The 23,919-nt window shown below is 36.1% G+C and overlaps 2 protein-coding genes across 2 annotated transcripts in view; one reads left to right on the top strand and one right to left on the bottom strand.

Annotated features, from left to right (window-relative positions):
- SS18L1 (SS18L1 subunit of BAF chromatin remodeling complex) overlaps positions 1 to 12,248 on the bottom strand; it is a 54,994-nt gene extending 42,746 nt beyond the window's left edge. The window contains exon 1 of the mRNA XM_051976697.1: positions 11,938 to 12,248. Coding sequence (XP_051832657.1) covers positions 11,938 to 12,006 — 69 coding nt within the window. The 5' untranslated portion in view covers positions 12,007 to 12,248. The remainder of the gene's footprint in view (positions 1 to 11,937) is intronic.
- A 246-nt stretch (positions 12,249 to 12,494) lies between these two features.
- Positions 12,495 to 23,919, top strand: PSMA7 (proteasome 20S subunit alpha 7). The gene is made up of 7 exons (XM_051976698.1): positions 12,495 to 12,807; positions 17,339 to 17,465; positions 18,875 to 18,999; positions 20,006 to 20,128; positions 22,112 to 22,231; positions 22,819 to 22,881; positions 23,679 to 23,919. Exons 1-7 carry the CDS (start codon positions 12,712 to 12,714, stop codon positions 23,769 to 23,771), a joined length of 747 nt encoding a protein of 248 aa, XP_051832658.1. The 5' UTR covers positions 12,495 to 12,711; the 3' UTR covers positions 23,772 to 23,919.

The following is a 23,919-nucleotide window of genomic DNA, read 5'->3' as shown; positions in this document are numbered from 1 at the left end:
GGTTTAATTCAATTCAATTAAAAAATATTTATCAAGGGCTTCTGTGCCAGGAATTCTACTAGATGCTAGGAATATAAAGATAAAATGAATCAGCTTCTGTCCTTGAATGCCTTATACTTTACTGGATGGAAACAACATGAACAGATAAGAAAATACAAAGTGAATACAAAGTAATTTCAGGAGCAAGGAAAAGGACCTACAATGGGGATGAGGAAGGAAGACAATCAGGAAAGGGCTTTTTGTAGGGGTTGACCCCTGAACTAAGCCTAAAAAGGGGATTGCTAAAAAGGAAAAGCCTAAAAAGAGGCAGGGGTGAGGAGAGAAAGTCTTAAATATTTAATACCTGTGTGACTTTGGGCAATTTCTGATTCTATTTCCTTCTTTTTAAAATGAAGAAATGGGACTAGATGGCCCGTAAGATTCTTTCTAGTTCTAAATCTATGCTCCTTTATGAAATATCATGTACAGTGAACATAATGTGTTTGAGTAGAGGGGAGTAAAATGAATCAGTCAGAAGACTAGTATCAGTTTGAATGGAAATTTAAAGGCTAAATAGAAGAATCTGAATTTTACACTAGAGGCAACAAGGAGCCAATTAAATTTCTTGGGAAGGGGAAGCCTAATATGGTCAGACCTATGCTTCAAGAACAGCAATCTGGCAACTGTGAGGATGATGGACAAACAGCTAGGTGGTGCAGTGGATAAAGTACAAGGCCTGGAATCAGAAAGATTCATCTTCATTAGTTCATTTCTGACCCCAGACACTTACTAGCTGGGCAAGTCACTTAACACTGTTTGCCTCAGTTTCCTCATCTGTAAAATAAACTGGAGAAGTGGCAAACCACTATATCTCTCTGCCAAGAAAACTCCAAATGGGGTCATGACAAGTTGGACATGATTGAACAGGGATCACAGAATCAGAGGTCTGGATCTAAAAAAACTTCAGAAATCACCTAATTATAGGACCATACAGTTGGAATTAGAAGGAATTCTAGAGGCCATAAAGTTACCAAAAAAAATTGGAGCCTAGAAGATCTGAGTTAATTTAGTTTCCTTAGGTAGTATCAGAGGTCAGATTTGAATACAGGTTCTTTGATTCCAGTGAATATTCTTTTATATGATATTATACAATCCATTTTACAGATGAAGAAACTAAGGCCCTGGGAAGTTTTCCTTTATTTCCAGAAAAGCTAAATGACTTTTCCAGCCATACAGGCAGAGTGACAATTTGAATCCAGGTCCTTTGACTCCAAATCTAGTGCTCTTTCCATTGCATTGCAATAATTCTGGTGAGAGGCCAGTTGCTTTCAGCAGCACAAACCCTCAGAAAAGGTAATTATGTGCCAGATGTGTAATTAAAACCAAATCTATAATACAAGATGGCAGAAATACTATGAGATTAAAATCTCATGAAATAATATCAACTAACTAAAATACTTAAAGCTCTCATGAAGAGTAATTATCCTCCATCCCCCACTCCCACTCCCACTCCCCAAGTTAAGTGAGCACAAACTCATAGATTTGTGATTGGGATCAAGCTGTAGAAATCTATGCCCATCCCTCCACCATGGAAACGATTCTGCCTGAACCCTCCCCTAGCTCCAAAAGAAAGTCCAGTAAGGTAAAAGAATCAGAAAAAGACTAGAGGACGTCAATGCAGTTTTGGACATGAGGGTAGGGGAGTGAAGAGAAGAATATCAGCCCCAAGGGAAAAGGATATGTAAAACCAGTTTTGTCTCTTTCCCTCTCCAAGGGTTTCCATTGACTCCTCCTTCTCCCCCTATATAAGGTAACAGTTAAAGAAGGAAGGAAGAAGAAAGGGAGGAGGGAATATGGAAGGGAGGAAAGGAGGAAGACAAGGACAACAACTAAAGAAAATTGACTGGGAACTTAAGAAAAACTTGAAAGACCAAAAGTTTGAGAAAATCCAAATAAAAACAAACAAAAGAAAAGATCATAAAGATAAAAACAAGGATGTGTAAAGCTCAAAAAGAGGCTAGAGCACATTGTATAAATATAATATGAAGGAAAATAAGCCAAATTTTGCAAATAAAAACAGGATCCTATGGCCTTCTGAGAGATCACAGGATAACAAGAAATTCGAAAATGAGAGAAGGTCACTTAGATAGTGAGGAAGGGGGGGTGGAAGAAGAAGGGGAGAAGGGTAGAATTGTTAAAAGAAAAAATTAAGCATGAAGAAATAAGAAATTAAGTCAGAAATATGAACTCACTAAGAAGATGAAAAACACAAATAATAGTGTACAAGAAATTGGGAAGCCAGAAGAAGAAACTGGTAGGAGATAAGTAAAATACCATAACATTAAAAGTTGAAGAGATTGATCTTGAAGAGAAGATATGCAGAGATAACTTTAAGATCATGGCTTTCCTATATCAAAAGAACAAATCAAAAAGCCTGAATATCATGCTATAGGGAATAATATGAGAGAGAGCCATACAGAACTTTGGAATACAAGAAAGTAGTTCTAGTGAGAGATGATAAAGGACCTGAACTAGAATGATATCTTTGTGAGTGGCAAGAAGGAGGTGGATATTAACTGGAATGAGGAGGTTAGATTGGATGGCTTCAAAAGTCACTTTCATCTGTAAACCTATGACTCTAAAATCCTAGCATGTAAAAGATGTAGAGGTCAAACTGACAAGACTGTCTACGGTAAAGAGAAAAACTGAAGTGTTGGTGATGGCTCCAAGATTCTAGAATCATCAGAGCTAGAAAGAGACTTTAGAGACCACCTAGCTCAATAATCTCATGAGAAAATAAATAACTTGTAAAATGTCCCTCCCCTCTTTTTAAAAATTATACTATACTGCCTTTTGGGTAGCACATTAACAATCTAATATTTTGGAGCTTTAGTATAGGAAAGCATAGAAAACTGGGGCTACAGTATATATCTTGGACTCAGTTAATCAAGAATGGTTAACTTCAGCTTCCTTAAACATTAGTTATCTCACAAAAGGAGATTTTGTTTTGTTTTGTTTTGTTTTGTTTTGTTCACTGCTGTCATATACAAAGAACAATTCCTTCTCTAATAGTACATACAGAATCTTTGAAGGTCTGGAGATAAAAAGCAGTCTTTGAGTTCTAACCACTGGCCCACTATCTTTTAAGTGCTCTTTAAAGCAGCAATAAGAAGTACCACTACTGAAGTCCAAGCCAAATGGATCACAGAATGCTTATAAATACTGATCTAGTGAACAACCAAAGCACTCTATCCTTCTCCTTCCCTTTGTTTTCCAAGCCCCAAGTCTTCTCTTCTTTAAAATATTTTCTTCCTCCTATTTCAGATGCCCAGTATTCTCCTTTTTTCCTTTTCATCATTCCCCCTTTTAAAAACTGTTCTATGGGAATGAGTACTTATAGGTTATTATAAATTTAAGTCAATATGTTAACTCTTCTAGGAATATTTATAGTTTGACTCATGTAAAACAATTTAAGCCTTGTGAAAGGTAAGAAAAGTATCTTTTAAAGCAGGAATGGTCTTCCTTAAACCAAATTGACTATAAAATCTCATTTCCTAAAGATGTTTAGCATCTGCCCAAGACAACTAAATAGCTGCTATTATATAGGGAAAAAATTCTTTAATTCATACAACTTCAAATTCCAGTCCCATTTAGCTTCAGGCCCTTGGACCCTAGCTCAATCATTCTAAGAAGGATAAAATGAGACATACTTAATGTGTGTTACCTCCTCTGGGAAAAGGTATAGGAAAATCCACATTATTTTTCTACAGTAGCCATTCAGCTACTTAGGAGAAAACCCGTTTTCCTTTTAGTTATGGAGCATGGGGGTGGGGAGGGAAAGGGGGGAATTCGTTGAATTATATGATCTCTAAGATTTCTTCAAGTCCCAAAATCCTATGACTTTTAGACAAACAATAATTGATCCCCAATCATGTCATGACTGCAGCAAGAATTGCCTCTGTTGCTAAAGACCTTGAGCAAATGCTTAACTTTTTTCATAGGTGAAGTGGTAATAATTTCTGTCAAGTCAGAAACTATTATGAAAAAAAGTCAAAAGAAAAGTACTTTAAAAAGCAAAACTTCCTATCTCACTTAATCCAATTATATATTCTCTGGGAGTAGAAATGATGTCTTAAATCTCATGACACTTCTGCACACCTATTCTGTGACAAGTAATATAAGGCCAGCATGGCACTTTGAACATTGTTGGTAGACATTAAATATCTGCTAAAGTGCTATAAGACTCAAAAATATGACTATTATTAGGTTGGCCATGTACCCAGAATGGAAATCAGCAAATGGACAGCATGAATGAATGCTTTATTATCCTTCAGATAATAAAAGAACCAAAGGAAGACTTTCATTGAATTGGGTGGTTCCTCTATAGAGAATTTATAAGAAAACATGGCCAATCTCAGGAGGAAAAAGCCCAAACCTGAAAAGTTCTCCATGAATTCAAGCAAAGTAAAATATACTGAATACAAATTAATAGCAATGTTCTGGGATGACCAGCTGTGAATGACCCTCAGAGAAGGAACTGATTGTGTTTGAATACAAATTGAAGCATTCCCGCTTTCTCTTTTTTTTTTTTAAACTTATTTTTTCTTGAGGGTTTTTATTTTCATTAGGGTTGGAGGATCTGTGGGGATTTTTTCCCCCCACAACTAGATTTTCATGGAAATGTTTTACATAACTTCACAAGTTGTGTCTTAATTGTAGGTGGGGAGATAAGGGAGAAAATCTAGAACTTAAAAATTTTAGAAACAATACAAAAAACTGTTTTGATTGTAACTGGGGAAAATATTAAATAAATAAAGCAAGAAAAAAAAATAAAATGGTTGTATCATTTCATAGCTCTCCCTCAAATCCCCCAAAAGAAAGAAAACATGGCCAAGAATAGTCCAGGATAAGTTATAGATGTTTTATTATCTTTGTTAGTGGAAACTGCCCACATTAGTGAAATTTCACAAAAATCTTTGAAGTGATCGATCACACTACTGTGCTAAGTGGTAGGAAGATCTAGAAAAAAAATCAAAGAGTCCTGTTCTTAGGGACAATCTTTTATATTGAATGGAAGCTACTTATACCCAGAGAATTAAATATAAAACAAATTCAAAATAAACAAAAAGCATGTGGGGAAAAATGCTGACTGGATGAAATCTGGAAAGACTTCCTGTAAGAGGGAGTGCTGGATTGGAACCTTGAAGAAAACAAGAGCCAGAGATTAGGAGAGGAAGGATTTCAGGAATGAGGAATAATCTTAATGAAGGCATGAATGAAGGAGATAAGGCTCCATAGCAGGAACATCAAGAAAGCCAGTGTGGTTTAGACATTAATTATGTGATCGAGATCATTGCGAAATCTATCTAGAAGCATAAATTGGAGTCAGACTGTGAAGGAATTTAAACACCAAAAAAGAGGAGAGATTGTTGGGGTGGGGAAGAGGGCAGGACTGGGGTAAACAATGTTTTATTTTGAACAAACTTAATTTGAGGTGTCTGTGGAAATATACAGCAAAGAGCTGATAACACACGACTAGAGCTTAGGGCAGAGATGAGAGTTGGCTATATAAAGTTAGGATTCCTCTACAAGACATAGTACTTAATCACTAAGAAAGATGAGAGACAAAAGAGGGCCCAGGATAGAGCCCTGGGATACACCCATACAAAGGGAGTGAGAAATAAATGCGATAATTCAGCAAAGGAAAGGACAGACATGGAAGAGGAGAATCAGAAGAGAAAGTGTCATGAAAACCCAGGAAAGAGAGAGAATTCAGAAGTCTTAAAATAGCACAATGTGGTCAAGAAGAACCACGACTAAGAAAAAGCCATTGGGTTTAACAACTAAGAGATTGCTAGTAATGTTGGAGAGAGTAGTTTGTTAGATAGTAGAGTCTGAAATGAGACTACAAGTAAGTGAGAAGTAATTAAACTATGAGTAGATGGTGGTAAAGATTATAGATAGCTTTTTCTAAGAGTCAGAGAATGAGAAGATGGTTTTAGGAAACCACATTTCACTAGTGACAGGCTAGAATATTATCAATTCCCTCAAAGAGTATTGTGAAATTCTAAAAAACAAATGTCAAAAATAATTTAAATTGATATGTATTTACTGCTAAATTATTATAATACCCATAATTTAAAAAACCCAAACATTTGCTATGTTGCTTCTATTCGATACTGAAAAATAAGTCATTATCACATGAGACAAGCCCAATTTAGGAATGCATAGCAGTTGATCTAGACTTAAATAATTGTAATTAACAATGGGGTAGACAATCAAGAATTGGTTATATAGAATATTCCTTCATTATTTCAGAGCACAAGACATAGAACTGTAATATGTACTCAGCATCTGAGAAGAAATAGCTCACTAGACAGGAATAAGTTCCCATCTTCTAACTTTTACAAGACTTTCAGAATTCCCACATCACATGACTTCACCTCACTATGCAGACTTACTACACAGCTCTTTTCAAAATCATAAACCTTCCTAATATACTCCAGTGTGTAATTCGTTTTATCACTAAAAACTCATAAGGACAAGTTGCATAGATGACTAGAAGGATGGTGGTGACACAGTATGAAGGAAATTTAGAATAGAAATGGGCTTGGAATGAAAGATTATGCATTTGGACATACTGGAATCTTTGCTTTACTCACATGTAGATATATATTTTTCTGTCAATTTAGTCAACAATGAGCCAACAAACATTTAATACCATGTGCTAAATCCTGGAAATAAGAAGGCAAAAATGAAAGTTCCTGGGTGCAAAATGCATCAATTCAAATGGGTTTGGGCTTATAATTTTCAAAGTTATCTCCAACAATAAAGACTCCCACTCATTGACATTTTCTCTGTTTTGTGGGAACTTTTAGTCACATTCTTCTGTAATTTTGACAGTGGGATCCACCAAATATGATGGGGGCTTTCCTCACTGTCTCCTGATGCCATGAAAGTAGCAGTAGAGTACTCTGGCCAACCACCTGTAATCCCTACCCCTTATTATGAGACCAGTCCATCTTCTCTTCCTGTAGTATAATTTCTTGATGACATTTTTTTTAATACTTCTTCTTGGGAGTTCCTCATATGGTGCAGCATGCTCATACCTACCATGCAATTTTCCATAACCTTCTTTATGACAGTCTTTCAGTGACCATTGTATTCCATGACATATATGTGGTAAATAATATACAAAATATATGTAAAGTACACATTCACTGAACAGTTATTGGATATTTATTTGAAGGAAAAACTACTACAGCAAAAACTATTAAACTTATAAGGCAGAGATAAGTTGCAAATCTATGGTGATGAAAGGAATTCCCCCACAAATGAAATAAAAGATTTCTTCTCTTCCCCAAGGTACTTTTGCCTTATTCCCTATTTCACCCATCCAAATTCCATCTATTTTTCAAGGCCAAACTCAAATCCCACCATTACATGAAAATTTCCTTATTTCCATCTATACTAATTTTTTTTACGATCTATATCAATAATTTGGGTCTTCTCATATATTGATGTGTTAATTGCTTTTTCTCATATATAGGTGTTTTTCCCTCTTTTCACCAGAGGACAAGAACCATATACTATCATTTATTTCTCCAACAACTTTTATACCATCTGCTGATCTCCATATAGTAAGCACTCAATAATACCCCTTTACATTTGAATAGCATTTTCCCTTTAAGATACCTTAACACCTCATATCTCTGATCCTTAAAGCCTGTGTGACATTAGACAAGAAACTTAAGGGAAGAAGAAAGGAATAAGTATTTACTAAGCTCTACTGGGTGCCAGAGAATTTCTTTTATAGTTGAAAAAACTGCGGAGGGCAGTGGCTAAGTGAATTATCCAGGTCATAAATTACTGTATAAGGGCAAATAGGAATTCAGGCCTTCCTGACTCCAGGTCTAGTACTCTACCTTTCCACTTAATTGTGGGGTACTATTTAATCCCTAGAGACTTTACTTTCCCCCTCAGAAGAATAATGGAGTTAAGACTAGATGATCTCTTAAACCTTTTTCTACCCTTAATACTAGGGTATTAGTGATCTTGTGATCCAAAGAACCCCAGTGAAGTTAATAGGGTGAGGATTAATATTCCTATTTTACAGATAGGAAACTGAAGTTTAGGGAAGAATTTTGTTTTAGGCCACTTTGCTAGGACTTGAATTTTGATGACAGACATGAAGGATGAAGTGGCTACTTTCTTCACAGTAGGCCACAAAGAAGAGTGAGGATCTCCTCTAATTTCATCATACCAAGTTATTTCTTGATTCTTGAGCCTGTTACTTTTTAGAGAAATCTATATGCCCTTATTCTTTTTCTCATCAGAGAGCAAGATGTTCCCCTCCCCAGTATACACATGCAAACATTCCTTCATTCATTGTTATGATATCAAGCTTCTGTTACATGAAGCTAGGGGATTTCTGTCCATATCAAGTTATGCCAATGTAGGCTATTCAGCAGCTTCACCTCACTTCAGATTTTCTTTTCTGTAGTAACATGTACCATTTAAAGAGAGACCTACACAGTAATTCAGTTTGGCTCTGATTCCTTCAGACCATCTGTTTAGGTATCCAGATCTCTTTCAGGCTAGAATCAGTTGGTGTATTTTAACATGGTCTCTGAACAAGATGTGAATTGTAAGTTTGGGCTAGTATGTTGAAATGCAATATGAATGGATTCAGTAATAAATAATTGTGCTTCTTATACTAAGGAAGTAAAACAGCAATAACCTCTAATTCTAGGAATTAAGAATTCAATGATCTCTCATAACAATTGACATGTCAGATATGGGTATCTTCCATATTTCCTATATGTTCCTCTGTCTACAGTTTAACTTTCCTACAAAATCAAATTCTTCAAAGTCCAAATAAAAGTCCTTTTGAAAAACTGCTTTCCCAACATTTTAAGCAATGTGCTATTCTAAACCCACCACTTATAGGGTCTCCTCAATCAAACTCAATAAATTCTGCAGTTTCTTGGGTTCTGAGTTATCTGAGGCTCTAGAGTATAAAAATCAATTATTAAGTATATAAATAACATATATTGGTTATGTTAATAATATATCATGTCACAGTGGTCAATATGATGGATTGCTAAATGTTTTTACAAATTTAAAAAGCAAATTAGTAAGAAATATTGTCCACATTCAGTTTTTAAAAATCAATTCTATTATGACTACTTCCATGCTTATGGCATTTCTGAGTTGACTATCTACCAAGGTTTTCCCCCAAATAACCCTGAGAAGTAGATAGAACAAGAATTCTTCCCACTTAACAGTTGAAGAACATGAAACTGCAAAGTTAAATAAATTCCATAATGACCAAGACTCAGTTTTAGCCAAACTATCTCTTTCCAATCCTGTAGCACAATATTCTAGAAGTATAGGCTTCAAGCATGCTAGAAAAAGGACTAGAGTTGGAATCAGGTGAGATTTGGGTTCCAATGCCATTTTTGCCCCATAATTACTGGTTAATGCACCAAGAAACATTTATTAAGTGCCTAATATCTGCCAGACACTATGCTAATCACTGAGGATACAAATAAAGAAGGAAAAAAAAAATTAGTTTCTGTTCTCAATATGATAGGGAGAAGACATACAGATAACTATATACAATATACACACAAATATATAACTTCAAATTATATATATATATATAAACTTGAAGACCATCTTAGGGGCAAAGAACAAAGTTAAAAAAGAACTGGGGGAAAAAAAGCTTCTTTCAGAAACTTTACCTAAGACTTAAAGGAAGTGGTAGACAAAAAAAACCTGTAATGATTCTCAGTTTTCTCAAAACTATTAAGAGGAGATGATATTGTAGCTATCACATCTGGGTTGGTGTGAGGAACAAATAAAATATGGGAAATGTTTCGCAAAACTGATGTTCTATGATAATCATTTATTATTATTGTTTATCACTAAATTAAGTGACTTCCCCATTCATATCTTCTTACTCAAACTCTGGACTTTTTAAACATTTTCCCTTCTCTCCATGGGTTAGCAGATATTATGAATCAAGTATTATGTTTTAAAATCAGCACATTACTATTGTTAGGATGCTAGAAATACAAAAAGGAACGACACTGACATTGCAATATTTTCTTTGCATTTTTTGCCCCAACATCAGGTTTTCAATATACATTCAATAGTTAAAAATGGAATAATTAATAACATCAATTTTTTTCCTGAACTGCAAATCCTGTCAAATAACCAACAACCATATAAAAATAAAAAGTTGCAATTTTGAGAAATAAGTTTTATTTTAAAGACTTTTAAAAGGATGACAAAATCCATTTTAATATCACTCCAAGAAATAATGCCAAATTTGGAACTAAAATTCGGAAAGTTTTTGTTAAATAAAGAGGTAGGAAATTGAGTGTAACCAAACAATTTGAAATAGGAATATGCATTAGTGGTGCGTTTTACAATCACATATATACATGACGGTATTCTACATTTGTCACTTTTTTTTTTTTTTTTCAGGAAGCTCCAAGATTTAATATACTCAGCCTCAAGTTTTTGTGGCTGAGTATTTCAGCACCTTATGGGATAGGTGAGGTTTGGGGAAGTAAAGTTCAATTCTATCTCTCCACATATCTGTACTGATACCTTTGCACTTCGAGGAGAAGTTACAAGAAAAAATTATAAGGCATTGTCCCCATCCATCCATCCATCCATCCATCCATTTTAGGGCAGTAACTGAGCTTCGAAAGTCAGCCTACCAGCCTGTTTAGTTCCCGGTCCCAACCGCTCAACGCGAGGGAGGATCCGTTGCTCAGGGCCATCTGTAGGCTGCAGCGATGGTTGGCTTTTCTTGACTAGAAGACTCGGAGGAGCACCTCGCTGGCTGCTCTTTTAACACAGACACCTTTTTCGCATTCGCCATTATAACTGACAAATAGCTTAGGGTCTCTGTTTGGAAGCCAGGTTTTTATTTCCCTGTCAGAGTCCCCCATCTCTATCTTGCAAGAGCTGAGGGACTGCTGCAGGATGTAGAACCCCAGACACCTTGGGGAGATGAGAAGGTAAACCCACTAGCCTTATCTAATATAAGGAAAACAGCTTGGCGGACCAGAAGTGCTCTGCACCTTGCATCGTTTACTAGGCTCTCGAAAGAAAACCGTAAACTGCGACCGTCTTTGCCTCCGGCCAAGTTCCCAACTGCACTGCACTGCTCACTCGGGGCTTCACAGAGGAACCCTGGCCCAAAATTAAAAACAAAAACAAAAAACCGGCGACCTGCTCAACATTAAAAAAAAAAAAAAATTTAACACTTCCAGCTCCCCGCCCCCCATTCCCAGAAAAGCATCGCCCCCGCCCGGAATTTCCACCCCACGAGTGCATTTGTCTCAGACAGTATTAATCACACCTGCTAGTACTGACAGCGCCTTACAAAGCTGAGTTTCCAATGTATTCCCCCAGCTTAAAGAAAGGGAGGGGAAACACGAAAACAAACTTGCAGGGGGACTGAGAAGGCTTTGCTTCTTTTCCACAAAGAAATGACAAGAATAGCAACAACGTTGTCCCCGTGCAGATTCTGCCACAGAGGCGTGTGTGCGTGCGCGCGTGTGTGTCTGTTCACATTACCCATTGCAATGCGTGACGCCTACTTGCATATAACTGCAATAGTTGCCCAGTTGCAATAATCGGTTGCAATAGTTGCCCGGCTGCAAGAATGGGGATGCAGGACCCGGCAGTAAGCCCCTACGAGGATACAATGACTGGTTGCAAGAGTTCCCAGGGTGGCTAGCCGGTTTGCACGGATCTGCACACCTTGCTTTGTTCCACCGCCTCCCTCTAGTTGTCCATCTTTTCAATCCTCGAAATTCACTAGTTCTCCCTCTCTCCTGCTATTATACATTCACTAACACCTCAAAATTAAGTCCCCCACCCCCAATGGGATATGGGGGTTTTGGGGGTGCTCCCCCTACCCTTTCATGCGTTTACCTTTTGGATAGTTTGCTGAGTGACCTCCCCTTTGCCTCTAGGACGGGCAGATGCAAAGGCCACCGACATGTTTCTCTCCGCGGGTCTCAATCTTTAATCATTGGGGTTTATTATCTGGCTCCTCTCCCTGTCCAAAGGTTTCTCATTCTCCGCAGTCAATGGTGGGGGGGGAGTGGGGGAGGGCATATTAAGGGGAGATAAGGAAGTGGACTCGCCCATCCTCCGGCTCAGACTAACCCAACAACAACAACAAATGTTGCGCATCCCACCCATGAAGTTCATTCAAATGAGTAAAGGTTCCGTTATCGTGAGCAAGAAATAGAAAAATTACTCCAGAAGGCCCCCAAACCAGAGAGTTCTCCCCTCCTTTGAGGCTGTCAATAGTACGTTCCAGATCCCGTCGCTGGCGCACAGCCCCTTACGCTCTCAGGCTGCCTTACGCCAAGTACGTACGGAAAGGCCAGTTGGGGCAAGTGAGGCTTGGCGGGGGCGCTGGGCGCAGACGCTGCTGTGAATCGCGAGAGCCGCAGCGCTGCGCCTGGCGATGAGTGTGCGCTTTTGAGTCTGTCTTCGGGTGTTGTTAGGTAGGGAGCTCAGATTCGTGAGGGTGGTTGGTGGCGGTTGATTGTTGCCTGTCTGTGTTAGTCTTCTCACCACTAATCTCAACTCAAGCCAGGCCTCAACGGCTCCTTCTTCCCCCTCCCTTCCTCCTTCCCTCTTTTTCCTTCGTCCCTTCATCCTTCGGAGCCGGCGGCGCCCACCACCTCGAGGGAGATGAGTTACGATCGCGCCATCACGGTCTTCTCCCCGGATGGGCACCTCTTCCAAGTGGAATACGCGCAAGAAGCGGTGAAAAAGGGTTCGACCGCGGTAAGGAGTGGCCGCAGGCCTGGGCCGGGAGACACCGGGGGCCGGGAGAGGAGAGAACGGGAAGGAAGGGCGGGCGGCCTGCCCTCTTTGAAGGAAGGGAGAAGGCGGACATAGAAGGGAATCGAACCCGAACCCGGGCTGACCTCCCGGAGTCTCTGCCTAGTGAGCACTCGTGGACGATCCAGCGGCTTGCCCGGCAATCTGGTGTCTGGGAAGGGCTCTGCACATGGCCGCTCGCGGGGTTGGCCCCGGGCCTGAGGCCACAGGCCCCAGGCCCGAGGTTGGACGAGCCTTTCGGAATCAAACCGAAGGAGGCCGGTTTTAGTAGATCCTCTGACACCGGAGGTTTTAAAGGCATTTTTCTTTAAGGAGAAAGGCACGTGTCCTGGGGGTTTAGAGGGAGCGTGGGCACTGAGTTGTGTTTGGCCGCGGCAGGTGAGGTAGGCCATGGTTAGTGGACGGAGCACCTTCTAAAGTAGGCAGGCTGGGAATCCTGGGGGTTTGGCTGACAGTCGTGAGATTGGCCCGGAACTGGGAAAACCCACTTAAATTTGGTGGTTGCTCTTGATAAAGTGGGTCCTTGTAATAGAAGTACTCCCAGACTTTTGCCACAAAGAATCCCACAAACACAGAATTGCCCTCAAAAATACTTTTAAAAAGTCAGATATATTTGTGTATTTATATTTTGAGATGTCTAACTGGTCTCCTAGATGTGCTTTGAAACTATAACACTTCCACCCCATTCTCATTTAATGTTTAAATTTTTTAAATTGTATTTAAGATTTTGAGTTCACGTGATTTATAGAAACTGAAAGAAAAAAACAGATATGTGGTTTGTAAAAGAGATAATATTTGGATTTAGTAGAAATGTGGAATTCTGTCAACTAATTCAGTTAGGATATCTGATTTGTTCCTTCTTTGGGATTTTAATGTTATATATTCCATGACTTAATGATTGAGAATTAACGTTGTATTCCATTTTTGCCAATAAGTAGGAAATTTTATTTTCATTAGAAAACAAAATTTAAAAAAAAAAAAAAAGCACTGATTAAATTGCCAGGCTGGCACGGAAGATACAATGAAGTCACAGCTGCTACTCTGAAGCAGCTTGCCATTTTAAAAGGGGAATATAAGTATCTTGTTATTGAAAGTGTTTCTGTCTTAATTCGAATGAACATAGTTCCTTTGCCAAGATACTGAGAGTCCCCTCCTTTGTGTTAAAGTGAGCATTTCTTTGTTGTAGATTGGATTTTCATAAGCTCTGTTACGAAACAGAACAATGTAATTGCTTTAAGATGTGGGGAAATTTTCTTGATGTTGGTCTATTGAAGAAAAGAACTAAGTCAATTATGTGGCCTACTGACTTATTAGGAAAATCCACATTCCTAAAAGTCTGAAAATGAAATTGATTTTGTTTTAGTTGAAGATATAAAACAAAGCATTCTGATCAAAAATGGAATAATTGGGAGCAATTAGGAAGACTAGACCAAGTAAATTTGCTTTTATTTTTATAGTCTTTCCTAATTATTTGGCTTAGATAACTAGATTACTGTAGTCATATTTAAGGGATTCGTGAACTTTGTTTAAAAATCTGCTATTAATTGTCTTCCATGGTACATTAGATTAAAAGAGCCAAAGAAATATGATTATTGAGGTCATCATCCTTTCTTCTGTCTTCTCTCAATATTCTCAAATGTGTGTTAAACAGCTTTTCCAAAGCATGGGTCTGAGATTGACTAAATTTGCCATTTTAATTGGTTTCATTTTTGTACTTCAGACTGGGTGAAGCTAAGTTGCAAAGGATCTCTGGAAATTGCTGAGACTTGATAATCAAGTACAAAGAGAGAAGCTAGCTTTGAGCAAGCTAGGAATCAAGTAGGCAGTTCAAGACCAACATTCCGACTTATTTGTGCCTTTTTTTCCCTTTTTTTAAGCAAGTGAGTTAAATGGATAGAAGACAGGTAGCCCTTGAAATTCACTGTTTTCCAATTTATCAGGGGAAAGAAGTTATATTCAAAGATACAAATGAGTATAAAGCAAAGTGGAATTTAATTTTCTTTTTTTAAAAAATATATATGTATATATTTAAGTTATACATGTGCATTCTTTCTTTCTTTTTTTTTTTTTTTTTTTACGTATTTCCATATCAGTCATGTTGGGAAAAAAAATCAGGGTAAAGGGAAAAACCATGAGAAAGAGGGGGAGGGAAATAAAAGTAGTATGCTTCAATCCACATTCAGCCTTGGTAGTTCTCTCTCTGAAAGTGGACAGTATTTTCCAAAATTTATTGGAATTGCCTTGGATCACCGAATTGTTGAGAAGAGCCAAGTCTATCACAGTTGGTCATCACATAATCTTCCTGTTGCTGAGTACAATGTCTTCCTGGTTCTGCTTGCTTCACTCAGCATCAGTTCACATAAGAAAGAGTGACATTTAGACATTACTACTACTACAGTTCCCAGAACAGGCATTGGGACTAATAATAAATTCATTCTTGGGTCTAACTTTTCTGCCATAAAAGCTCTTAAGTGTTGGGTGCTTAGTGTCAGGTTGGCCTGTCATCCATAATTCATTTTATGCCTAAGTGTATGTCTTATTTTGGCCACTGAAATTTTTTTTCTATAACTCCATTAGTACAATTTTTGTGATGAGATGCGTGCAGTCTAAAATACTAGTCAATTTTCTGTGTTTTCTCTGTCAACTAGGGTTTTGTTCTAGTTCATGATGGAGAAAGGTAGGAGTTTTTGGAAGTATTTTCAATTTGTGAGACTTAGCTTTCTTATCTTTGAAATGCAAGATATATATAGTTACTATTCTAAAAAGAAGATAATTTATTTTCAGGACTCAATTTTGCTTTTTCCTGAATCCCAATACCCCAATTACTTGGACAATGGACCCATTTTTATTTATCTTTTTGTTTTAGATTTGGGGTAACTTTCCCAAAGTTTTCATTGGTTGATGGAATTATTAGTAAAACCCCTAATAATTATCTTATTTACTGATAAAATTGTAAAAAGGGAATATTTGATCACCAAATAAAATGTTAATAATTAAATAAGCATAATTATTAATTATTTGATAGATTATATTTCATAATTTTTATTGGGGCATAGCAGTATAACACAAAATAGGAATAATTTTTTTTTTTTTAATTTCAGGACTTTGGTTGTATTCAGAAGAAAGGGATTAAGAATCTTTTATTTACATAACATAGTAAGAATATTTTTAAAAGAGTAATCATCAAGATATTTTATTAGAATAAACTTTTTACCTTGAGAATGTGCCCTTGGAGAAAATAATGCCCTAAGTAAAATTGTAGTACAATTAGTATAGGGCATCTTAGGTCATTTCTTTTTCTAATTATTAGTGTGAAGAAACTTAGGGACTTATCTCTTAGTAAGTAAAAGTATTAGGTGGTTCCAGTCATTAGTATATTAAAGATCACACTCTTTAAAAATAAGAAGATAATCTGATCAGGTATTTTTTTTTTTAAACAGCTGTGGATAGGAAGGGAGAGAAAAGTTACATACAAACAAGGGATAGAAGTGATAAAATAATTTTGATTTCATAAAATTGAAAAGCTTTTTCACTATCAAAATCAGCACAAGTAAGATAAGAGATATCTTTGGTATAAGTCTGATATCACCAAAAATATAAGGCATGAACATAAAAATATAACAGTAAAAGACAGTTTTTCACTGGATAAGTGGTCAAAGAATATGAACAAGCAATTCTGAAGAGAATTGCAAATTTAACCATATAAAAGATACCTTCAAATTAATGTTAGGAAAAATGCAAATCAGAACAATAATTGAAGTTTTATCTTACATCCAGAAAATTGGCAAAGATGACAAAAGATGAGAATAATCAATGTTGGAAGGGTTAGAGAGAGATGGGCATATTCATTTACGATTGGTGTGATTGTTAATTGGTTCAATCAGCTGTAATGAAGTTTAGAATTATGCAACAAAGTGACTAAATTGTTCATACCCTTTGATTCTAGTGCTAGGCACATACCCCAAGGAGATTAAAGAGAGAAAGGTCTAATATTCTCCAAAATATCTATAGTAATATTTTTTTGGAATGCACATTTGAGTGGAAATGGCTAAATAAATGCTAGTATGAATATATGGATATGAATGTGCTACATGGAATAATGGATATGAAGAATATAGTAAGGTATAGGAAAACACATAAGCCAATGCTAAGTAAAATAAGTGGAGCTAGGAAAATAATATAGACAATGACTACAACATGTAAATAGAAAGAACAGTAACAAAAATAGAACATATAAAACAAATATTGCTAATCTTGGTGACAGATTTTCAGTTTGCCTAAGATATGGGGAAAGAAGTTAAATAGTCAGGAAGGTATAATGAGGTAATAAGAACCTTGTGGATGTATTCACTTGCCCAAGAAAGGCAGCTCTCTGAGGACATATCCTGCATTGTTATCTGGATCTTAGAACTGCATTAGACATGACAATTAATCCTGATAATCATTTTTATCAGACTTGTTGAATTTATTGAAGGTTGGTGTACGGGGAAAAGATATTGTTGTTCTTGGTGTAGAGAAGAAATCAGTGGCTAAACTACAAGATGAAAGGACTGTGCGGAAGATTTGTGCTTTGGATGACAATGTCTGCATGGCATTTGCAGGTATGGATCTTATGAAACAATAAACTTTATTTTTCTGTGGTGTCCCTATATTTTTTTTTTTGAAAAAAGGTTTTGTGGTTAATTTGGAGATTTCTAGCAAATTTGTATAAAATAATATATCCAAAAAAACCTAATTGTGGGTCTAAAGAAGGAGAAAAAAAGGTCTTGGCAGTGGTTTAATTGAAGCATAGTTCTCATTCTTAGTAAACATTTTTCACGTACTCTTTGTATAACAGATTGGGGAATACAAAGAAAGGAGCTCACAGTCTAAAAAGTAACTAATGCTGTCATCTTCCTTACTCATATATAAGCAGTTGTTTCCTTTGTACTAAATGAAATCATTTCTGGATATAAAGATGCTGAACCTTGCCTTATATTTTCAACCTTTCATAATCTCTTTTCTCTGGCAACTGTCATCATACTATTTAGGAAGTAGGTTTGTCTTCTAAAGCATATTATTGGGAAAATTTAGATTTCATGTTAGTGCTAGAGGTTGTTTTAAATTACTTTAAAATATATAATGGATAAGAATCCAAATATACACAAAGTAGAAATTATATTGGGATTATTTGCTTTACAACAGTGTTATTTTAGAAAACTAATACATTACATTAAAATATGCCATGATGTACCAAAAAATGATTTAGGTAGGTGGTATAGTGGTTACAGTGTTGAGCTTAAGAGTTGGGAATACCTGAGTTGGAAATCTTTTTCAAAATACTTACTGGCTATAAAAGCAGCTAGATTGCACAATGGATAGGACACTGGATCTGGAATCAGGAAGACCCAAGTTCAGATTTGAGTAGCAAAGTGCCTGGCAAATCATAGGCACTATTGATTGATTGATGGAATCTTGACATAGAAACTTATTAATTGAATGATTCCAAGGCAAATCACTTAACCTCTTTTTGCTTCAGTTTTCTCTATTGTAACATAAAAATAATGCCACCTACTTCCCAGACATGTTGAGGGATCAAATGAGATAATATTCATTGGGTGCTTAGTACAGTGCTTGGTACATAGATGATTAATAAATGTTTATTTCCTTCCTTTCTTTTAATTACCATATAAAACAGTGTTTGTGATTGGGAAGTCAGCTATATATATATGCAATACTGCTCTGTATTAAGTTCCAAGTGAAGGATGACATTGAGTTTATAACCAGTTTTTCTGGGTGTTTCCTTAGTGTTGCATACATATCCTCTAGAGGAAAGGGGTTGACAATTAGTACTAGTTTGAGTAACTGTGTAGTTTGATGCTAACTTTGAGCAGCACTAGTTTGGGACCAGGATAACGGAATCTTGATTAAATTTTGCCAAAGATTAAACTTAAAGGTTGAAATTAATATTTTTGTTATTGAGTCAAATGAAAAAATGGAGTCAAACTAAAATGTCTTTCTGCTGTTGTAGGGCTCACTGCTGATGCTAGAATAGTTATAAATAGGGCTCGTGTGGAGTGCCAGAGCCATCGGCTCACTGTGGAAGATCCTGTCACAGTGGAATATATCACCCGTTACATCGCTAGTCTGAAGCAGGTGTGTTTCCAAGTTCTATACTGAAAATGTTCTTTCTGACTATCTCTTATTTGGGGATGTTGAACATAGATTACACTACTTTGTAAAGGAAAACATAAGATTTTGTTTTGCTTTGTTTTGTTTTTTGGTGAGGCAATTGGGGTTAAGTAACTTGCGCAGGGTCACATAGCTAGGAAGCGGTAAGTGTCTGAGATCAGATTTGAATTCGGGTCCTCCTGATCAGGGCTGGTGCTCTATCCACTGCACTACTAGCTGCCCCATGTTCCTATATTTTTTTTTTCTAATTAGGTATATCTAGTTGATTCGTGTTAGAGGGTCTTGAAAGGATCCTGTTACTTTTCTTCTTAGAAAAGTAAAATTTAAAATTTTTATTCTATTCATTAGAAAAGTAAAATTTAAAATTTTTATTCTATTCATTTCTAAGTAGATAAAATGTCATCTTTTTTTTTTTTATTCAGGCTTAATAATCAGTTTTTCTGAAAGCAAAATTGTTTTCTTATGATCTTAATGAAGATGCTTTATCATTCAGAGGTAACTAAAAGCTTAGATACCATAATTTTAACCACTACTGAAACCGGTTTACCTCTGTAGCACAATATGATTGGCCTTTAAAGCTTACTTCTTCTACACGAGGGTTTTTTTATAGCACATTAATTTTAAAATTCCATCATCTTGTATTTCTGGATGATTGAGATAACTGATGTGTCTTTTTAATAGGAATCCAGGTACTACAGTGAAGTTGAAAGATGAATAAACAGGGAAGAATAAGAATTGAAGCAAATCAGTTTACTTTGTCATCCTACTCCAGATTTCTAAAAAAAATGGCCTTCACAATTCACAAAATCATCATTTCACTAGACTTCTTGTAGTAAAGTGAGCCTGTATCTGAAATGTCAAACTCTGCTGTTTTGTTTTTTTTTTTCTGTTCCTTGCTGGGTTCTTTTATGTTAATATTTTGGGATGAAGGGAAGGCAAAGAAAATTTAAAAAATTTTCCTTCTAACCAGCGTTATACTCAGAGTAATGGGCGTAGACCTTTTGGCATCTCTGCCCTCATTGTGGGATTTGACTTTGATGGAACTCCCAGACTTTACCAGACAGACCCCTCTGGCACATACCACGCATGGAAGGTGAGTGATCAGCTGTTTTTTTTCCTCAGTGTCATATAAAATTGTTGCACCTTCTTTTTTGAGCCAGTAAATTATTCACTTTATTTTTTACTTTTAATATTTACTAAAATGATTTACTTTTTCATAAATATCATAAATTTTTTTTGTCTGTTTTGTGAAAACTACATATTTAGATGGTGTGCCCAAAGAATCTCTAATGATATGACAATGAAAATTGTGAAAAAATGTAGTCGGCTATGATGTGGTTAACATTGTATTAATGTTCATATGATCCTATGGCAGATTTAGAGCTGGAAGGGAGCTTAGGCGATAGTCTATCCAACTCTCTCATCTTCTAGCTGAGGAAACTGGAAAAGAGAGGGTGAGTGTCTTGCCCTGAGTTACTCAGAGCATAAGTAGTAGAAAGTAATAAAAATAGAAAGATAAGTAAACATTTTACAATTTCATTTCTTGTTTTTCAATAACAGATCTGTTTATTGCATTTTGGACAAGAGAAAGCTCTTGCTTTCCTATTTAAATGTTTAAACAACATTCTTTGCAAGAAAAGTCAGGATTTCAGTTTTTAAAGAGATTCCTTCTATTGGAGGTTTTTCTGGAAGTACTGGCATGTGGTTGCTTTTAACAAATTCCTTACTTTGGTCACTATTGATAGATTTTGGTACAAGTAGCAATTGTTTCATGTAAAATGGGAAAAAAACAATTCTCCAAGACTATTTTTCCACCAATAAAAATGATGTCATTCACCTCTTTATCTGTCTGGTATATTTGACAGGTAAAATGGGGTGCATCTTTAGCTTCCATGACGGTTCAACTTTAAAAAGTTAAAATATTAGCTTTTATTCTAGTTATTTGAAAGCTAAAATGTTTTGTATTTTCTTAGTAGATTTAAGTCAGTTTTTTAATAAACATATTTTTTTCCTAGAAGTACTATATTTTAATTTGTATTAGTAAAATTACAGCCCCCATTGAATACTCCAATTTAATTCCCTACTAATATACAATCCTTGAAAAGAGCAAAATGAAACTATTAAAGAGTGATGTTGATTGATGTGTGCAAATAGTTTTCAATAGGTTTGTGTTATCTTAGTATAAATTTAACCAGTAGTTTTGATCTGGGGTGTTTTTTTGGTGTGTGTAGTAGTGTTTGGGGGGTTTTGTTTTGTTATTGAGGTAATGTGATTTATGGGCTATTATGGGCACAAGGTACTTAATGTTTATTGGCTATTATCAGAAAAAGCCCTGGACAAATCAGAAAATCCAAGTTTGAGTCACAGCTTTGCTGCTAATTTTTTCTGTGACTTTGGTCAAGTCTTTTGTGGGCCTTAGTTTGCAATTTTAAAAAATAAGAGTGGGGAACAGATAAGACCTAGAACCATTGCAGACCAAAATAGATTAAAAAGGTTATTGAGAAATATTTAACAAAAAAAAAACACAATAGAAGAAGTGTTAATATGTGTTTTCTAAGTTAGTATGTAGTCTGCAAGGCCCTAGAGTACAATTTAGCCCTGTTTTTGAGTTTGACGCCATCATGGATTAGATAATTTAAACGCCCAATAACATAATATCAAGATGATAAACCCACCACCACTATCAGTAAGGCATGCTTTTTGAGTTGATTCCAGCAAGTGTAATTGCACTGGCATTTTTGCCTGGCTTTTCTTGTAACAGACAAGAATGTATTCGCATTTCAGTTTAAATTAGGTTAGGAAATATACTGCTAGATAGAAACCTTTGACATCTAACCTAATCTCTTTACTGATGGAGAAACCGGGCTAGTGACAAAGTGATTTCAGATAGGATATAGTAACAATACAGATTTATTCATTCCTAATCCATTGTGGATTGTACCTATAATACAAATATGTGTCTCTGAACCCAAGATTTTAATCTTAAGTCAGTTGTATATACTTTGGGTGTGTTTACTGGATATCTTATTCTTTGTTTTTGCACTTGACTTCAGTTGTGAATAAACGTCTCTTTCAGGCTAATGCTATTGGTAGAGGAGCTAAGTCAGTCCGTGAATTTTTGGAGAAGAACTATACTGATGAAGCCATTGAAACTGATGATTTGACCATCAAACTTGTTATCAAGGCTCTTCTGGAAGTGAGTTTGACTGAGAAATGTTTCTCTTTGTACTAACTTGCTTCAGAAAATTAGGCTGCCATATTTCATTGTTCCTTTTAAGCCCATAAAAAATCATTTAACAGTCACTACCAATCATATGAGGCACTTGTGAAGAGTGTGAAGCCATCATTTCATTCATTATTGTTTGTACATACTTTTTCACTACCTTACATGTAGCATAGGCAAGTTTCACTTGGGGATAGAATTAATCTTTTTGAAACTTCAGTTCCTTTTCAACTTCTCTGCTCTTGCTTCTAGAGCGATTATTGCCTTGTTAATTAGCATCTCTAACATATTAAGAGTAGGAAAAAGCATTTTATTCCATACTAGCCAGTTTTTGTCTAGTACAGGAAGTTAACACATTTAAAGAATTTTTTGGAAAATAGGTTAATTTTGGTTGTCTGTGTAACTTCTGCTTTGGATCCTAGTAATATATTTTTATTGAAAAAAACAAAACACCATTGACTCATGTCATTGTGGAAGACTTGAGTTTGTGAAGATGGTAGGCAACAAAAATGTCCTTATACTCCTATCTTTTTCTCCTGTTTTTTCCATTCCTCTTACAGGTGGTTCAGTCAGGGGGCAAAAACATTGAACTAGCTGTCATGAGGAGAGATCAGCCTCTTAAGGTAAATGCCAAAGTTTCCCATTTCTTCCTTGGTTCATGTAAAATCTTTTGTTTACTAACCCCAAGACCTAGACATTTTTAAAAGTAGGTAGCTTTAAAGTGAGATTTGTTTTCTTGTCCGTTTGGCTTTGTTAGTCCTTCCTCCAGGCACTGTTAACTTAATTGGCTAAACAGATGGACTATTCTCATCTATGCCAGTTGCTTTCACAAAACAGCTGGAGGAGAAAAACTGCAAAAGGCTGAAAAAGAAATATGACCTATTCTGTAATGCTTTAGAGAGGCAAAGATATCTACAGATTCAGATAAAAAAATAGCCCCTTAGCTATCTGATCAATTGAAAATGGTATTTGAGTGTTAAGGAAATGTAGATAATTTCATAATGTGTAATCATTATAAATTCCTTAGTTACTGTTAAGTACACAAGAATATTTGCTAGTTGGATTAGGGCATTGTGGTGCCATGGAATTACCATACCAAGGTTCAATTATGGGCTTTGTTACTTAGGTGACCTTGGTCAAGTCAACTGTTTAGGTTTTAATGTTCATATATGATCATCTCAGGTTATGATGTAAAAAGTTCATTTCTAAAAGGTGTCAAATTTCTTTCAAAACCAAAAATAGTAGGGGTAACATAGGATCTTAATGTTCCATTTCTAAATGAAAGGGGACAAATGAATTTGGCATGAATCATAGTTTTTACCTTAGAGAATCAGGGGAAGGGATTTCTGGCCAAGGCTTTGGGCCTGAATACTACTACTCAGTAGGCTGATAATTACGAATGGAATCTTTCTTTTGTTAGATTTTAAATCCTGAAGAAATTGAAAAATATGTGGCTGAAATTGAAAAAGAAAAAGAAGAGAATGAAAAGAAGAAACAAAAGAAAACATCATGATGAATGAAATATCCAGTTGCTTTAGCTATTTGTTTTTAATCCATTCAAATCATGGTAATTCTACAGTGACAAGTAGGCAGCTCCAGTCCATTTATTCATATTGTACCTCTGAGTGACCTACAATAAACCTATGTATTTTTTAAGCCTT

The sequence above is a fragment of the Antechinus flavipes genome, chromosome 2, assembly GCF_016432865.1.
Source record: "Antechinus flavipes isolate AdamAnt ecotype Samford, QLD, Australia chromosome 2, AdamAnt_v2, whole genome shotgun sequence".
Lineage (NCBI taxonomy): Eukaryota > Metazoa > Chordata > Mammalia > Dasyuromorphia > Dasyuridae > Antechinus > Antechinus flavipes.
The sequence above is the reverse complement of the archived record's forward strand: the minus strand, read 5'-3'. Positions and strand labels throughout refer to the sequence as shown.

What these genes read in the sequence shown, in the direction of transcription:
- PSMA7 (XM_051976698.1), top strand. Translation starts at nt 12,712, where the DNA reads ATGAGTTACGATCGCGCCATCACGGTCTTCTCCCCGGATGGGCACCTC. An exon ending in TGTCTGCATGGCATTTGCAG is followed by an intron (nt 17,466 to 18,874) that starts GTATGGATCTTA and finishes CTGCTGTTGTAG; the next exon opens with GGCTCACTGCTGATGCTAGA. An exon ending in ACATCGCTAGTCTGAAGCAG is followed by an intron (nt 19,000 to 20,005) that starts GTGTGTTTCCAA and finishes CCTTCTAACCAG; the next exon opens with CGTTATACTCAGAGTAATGG.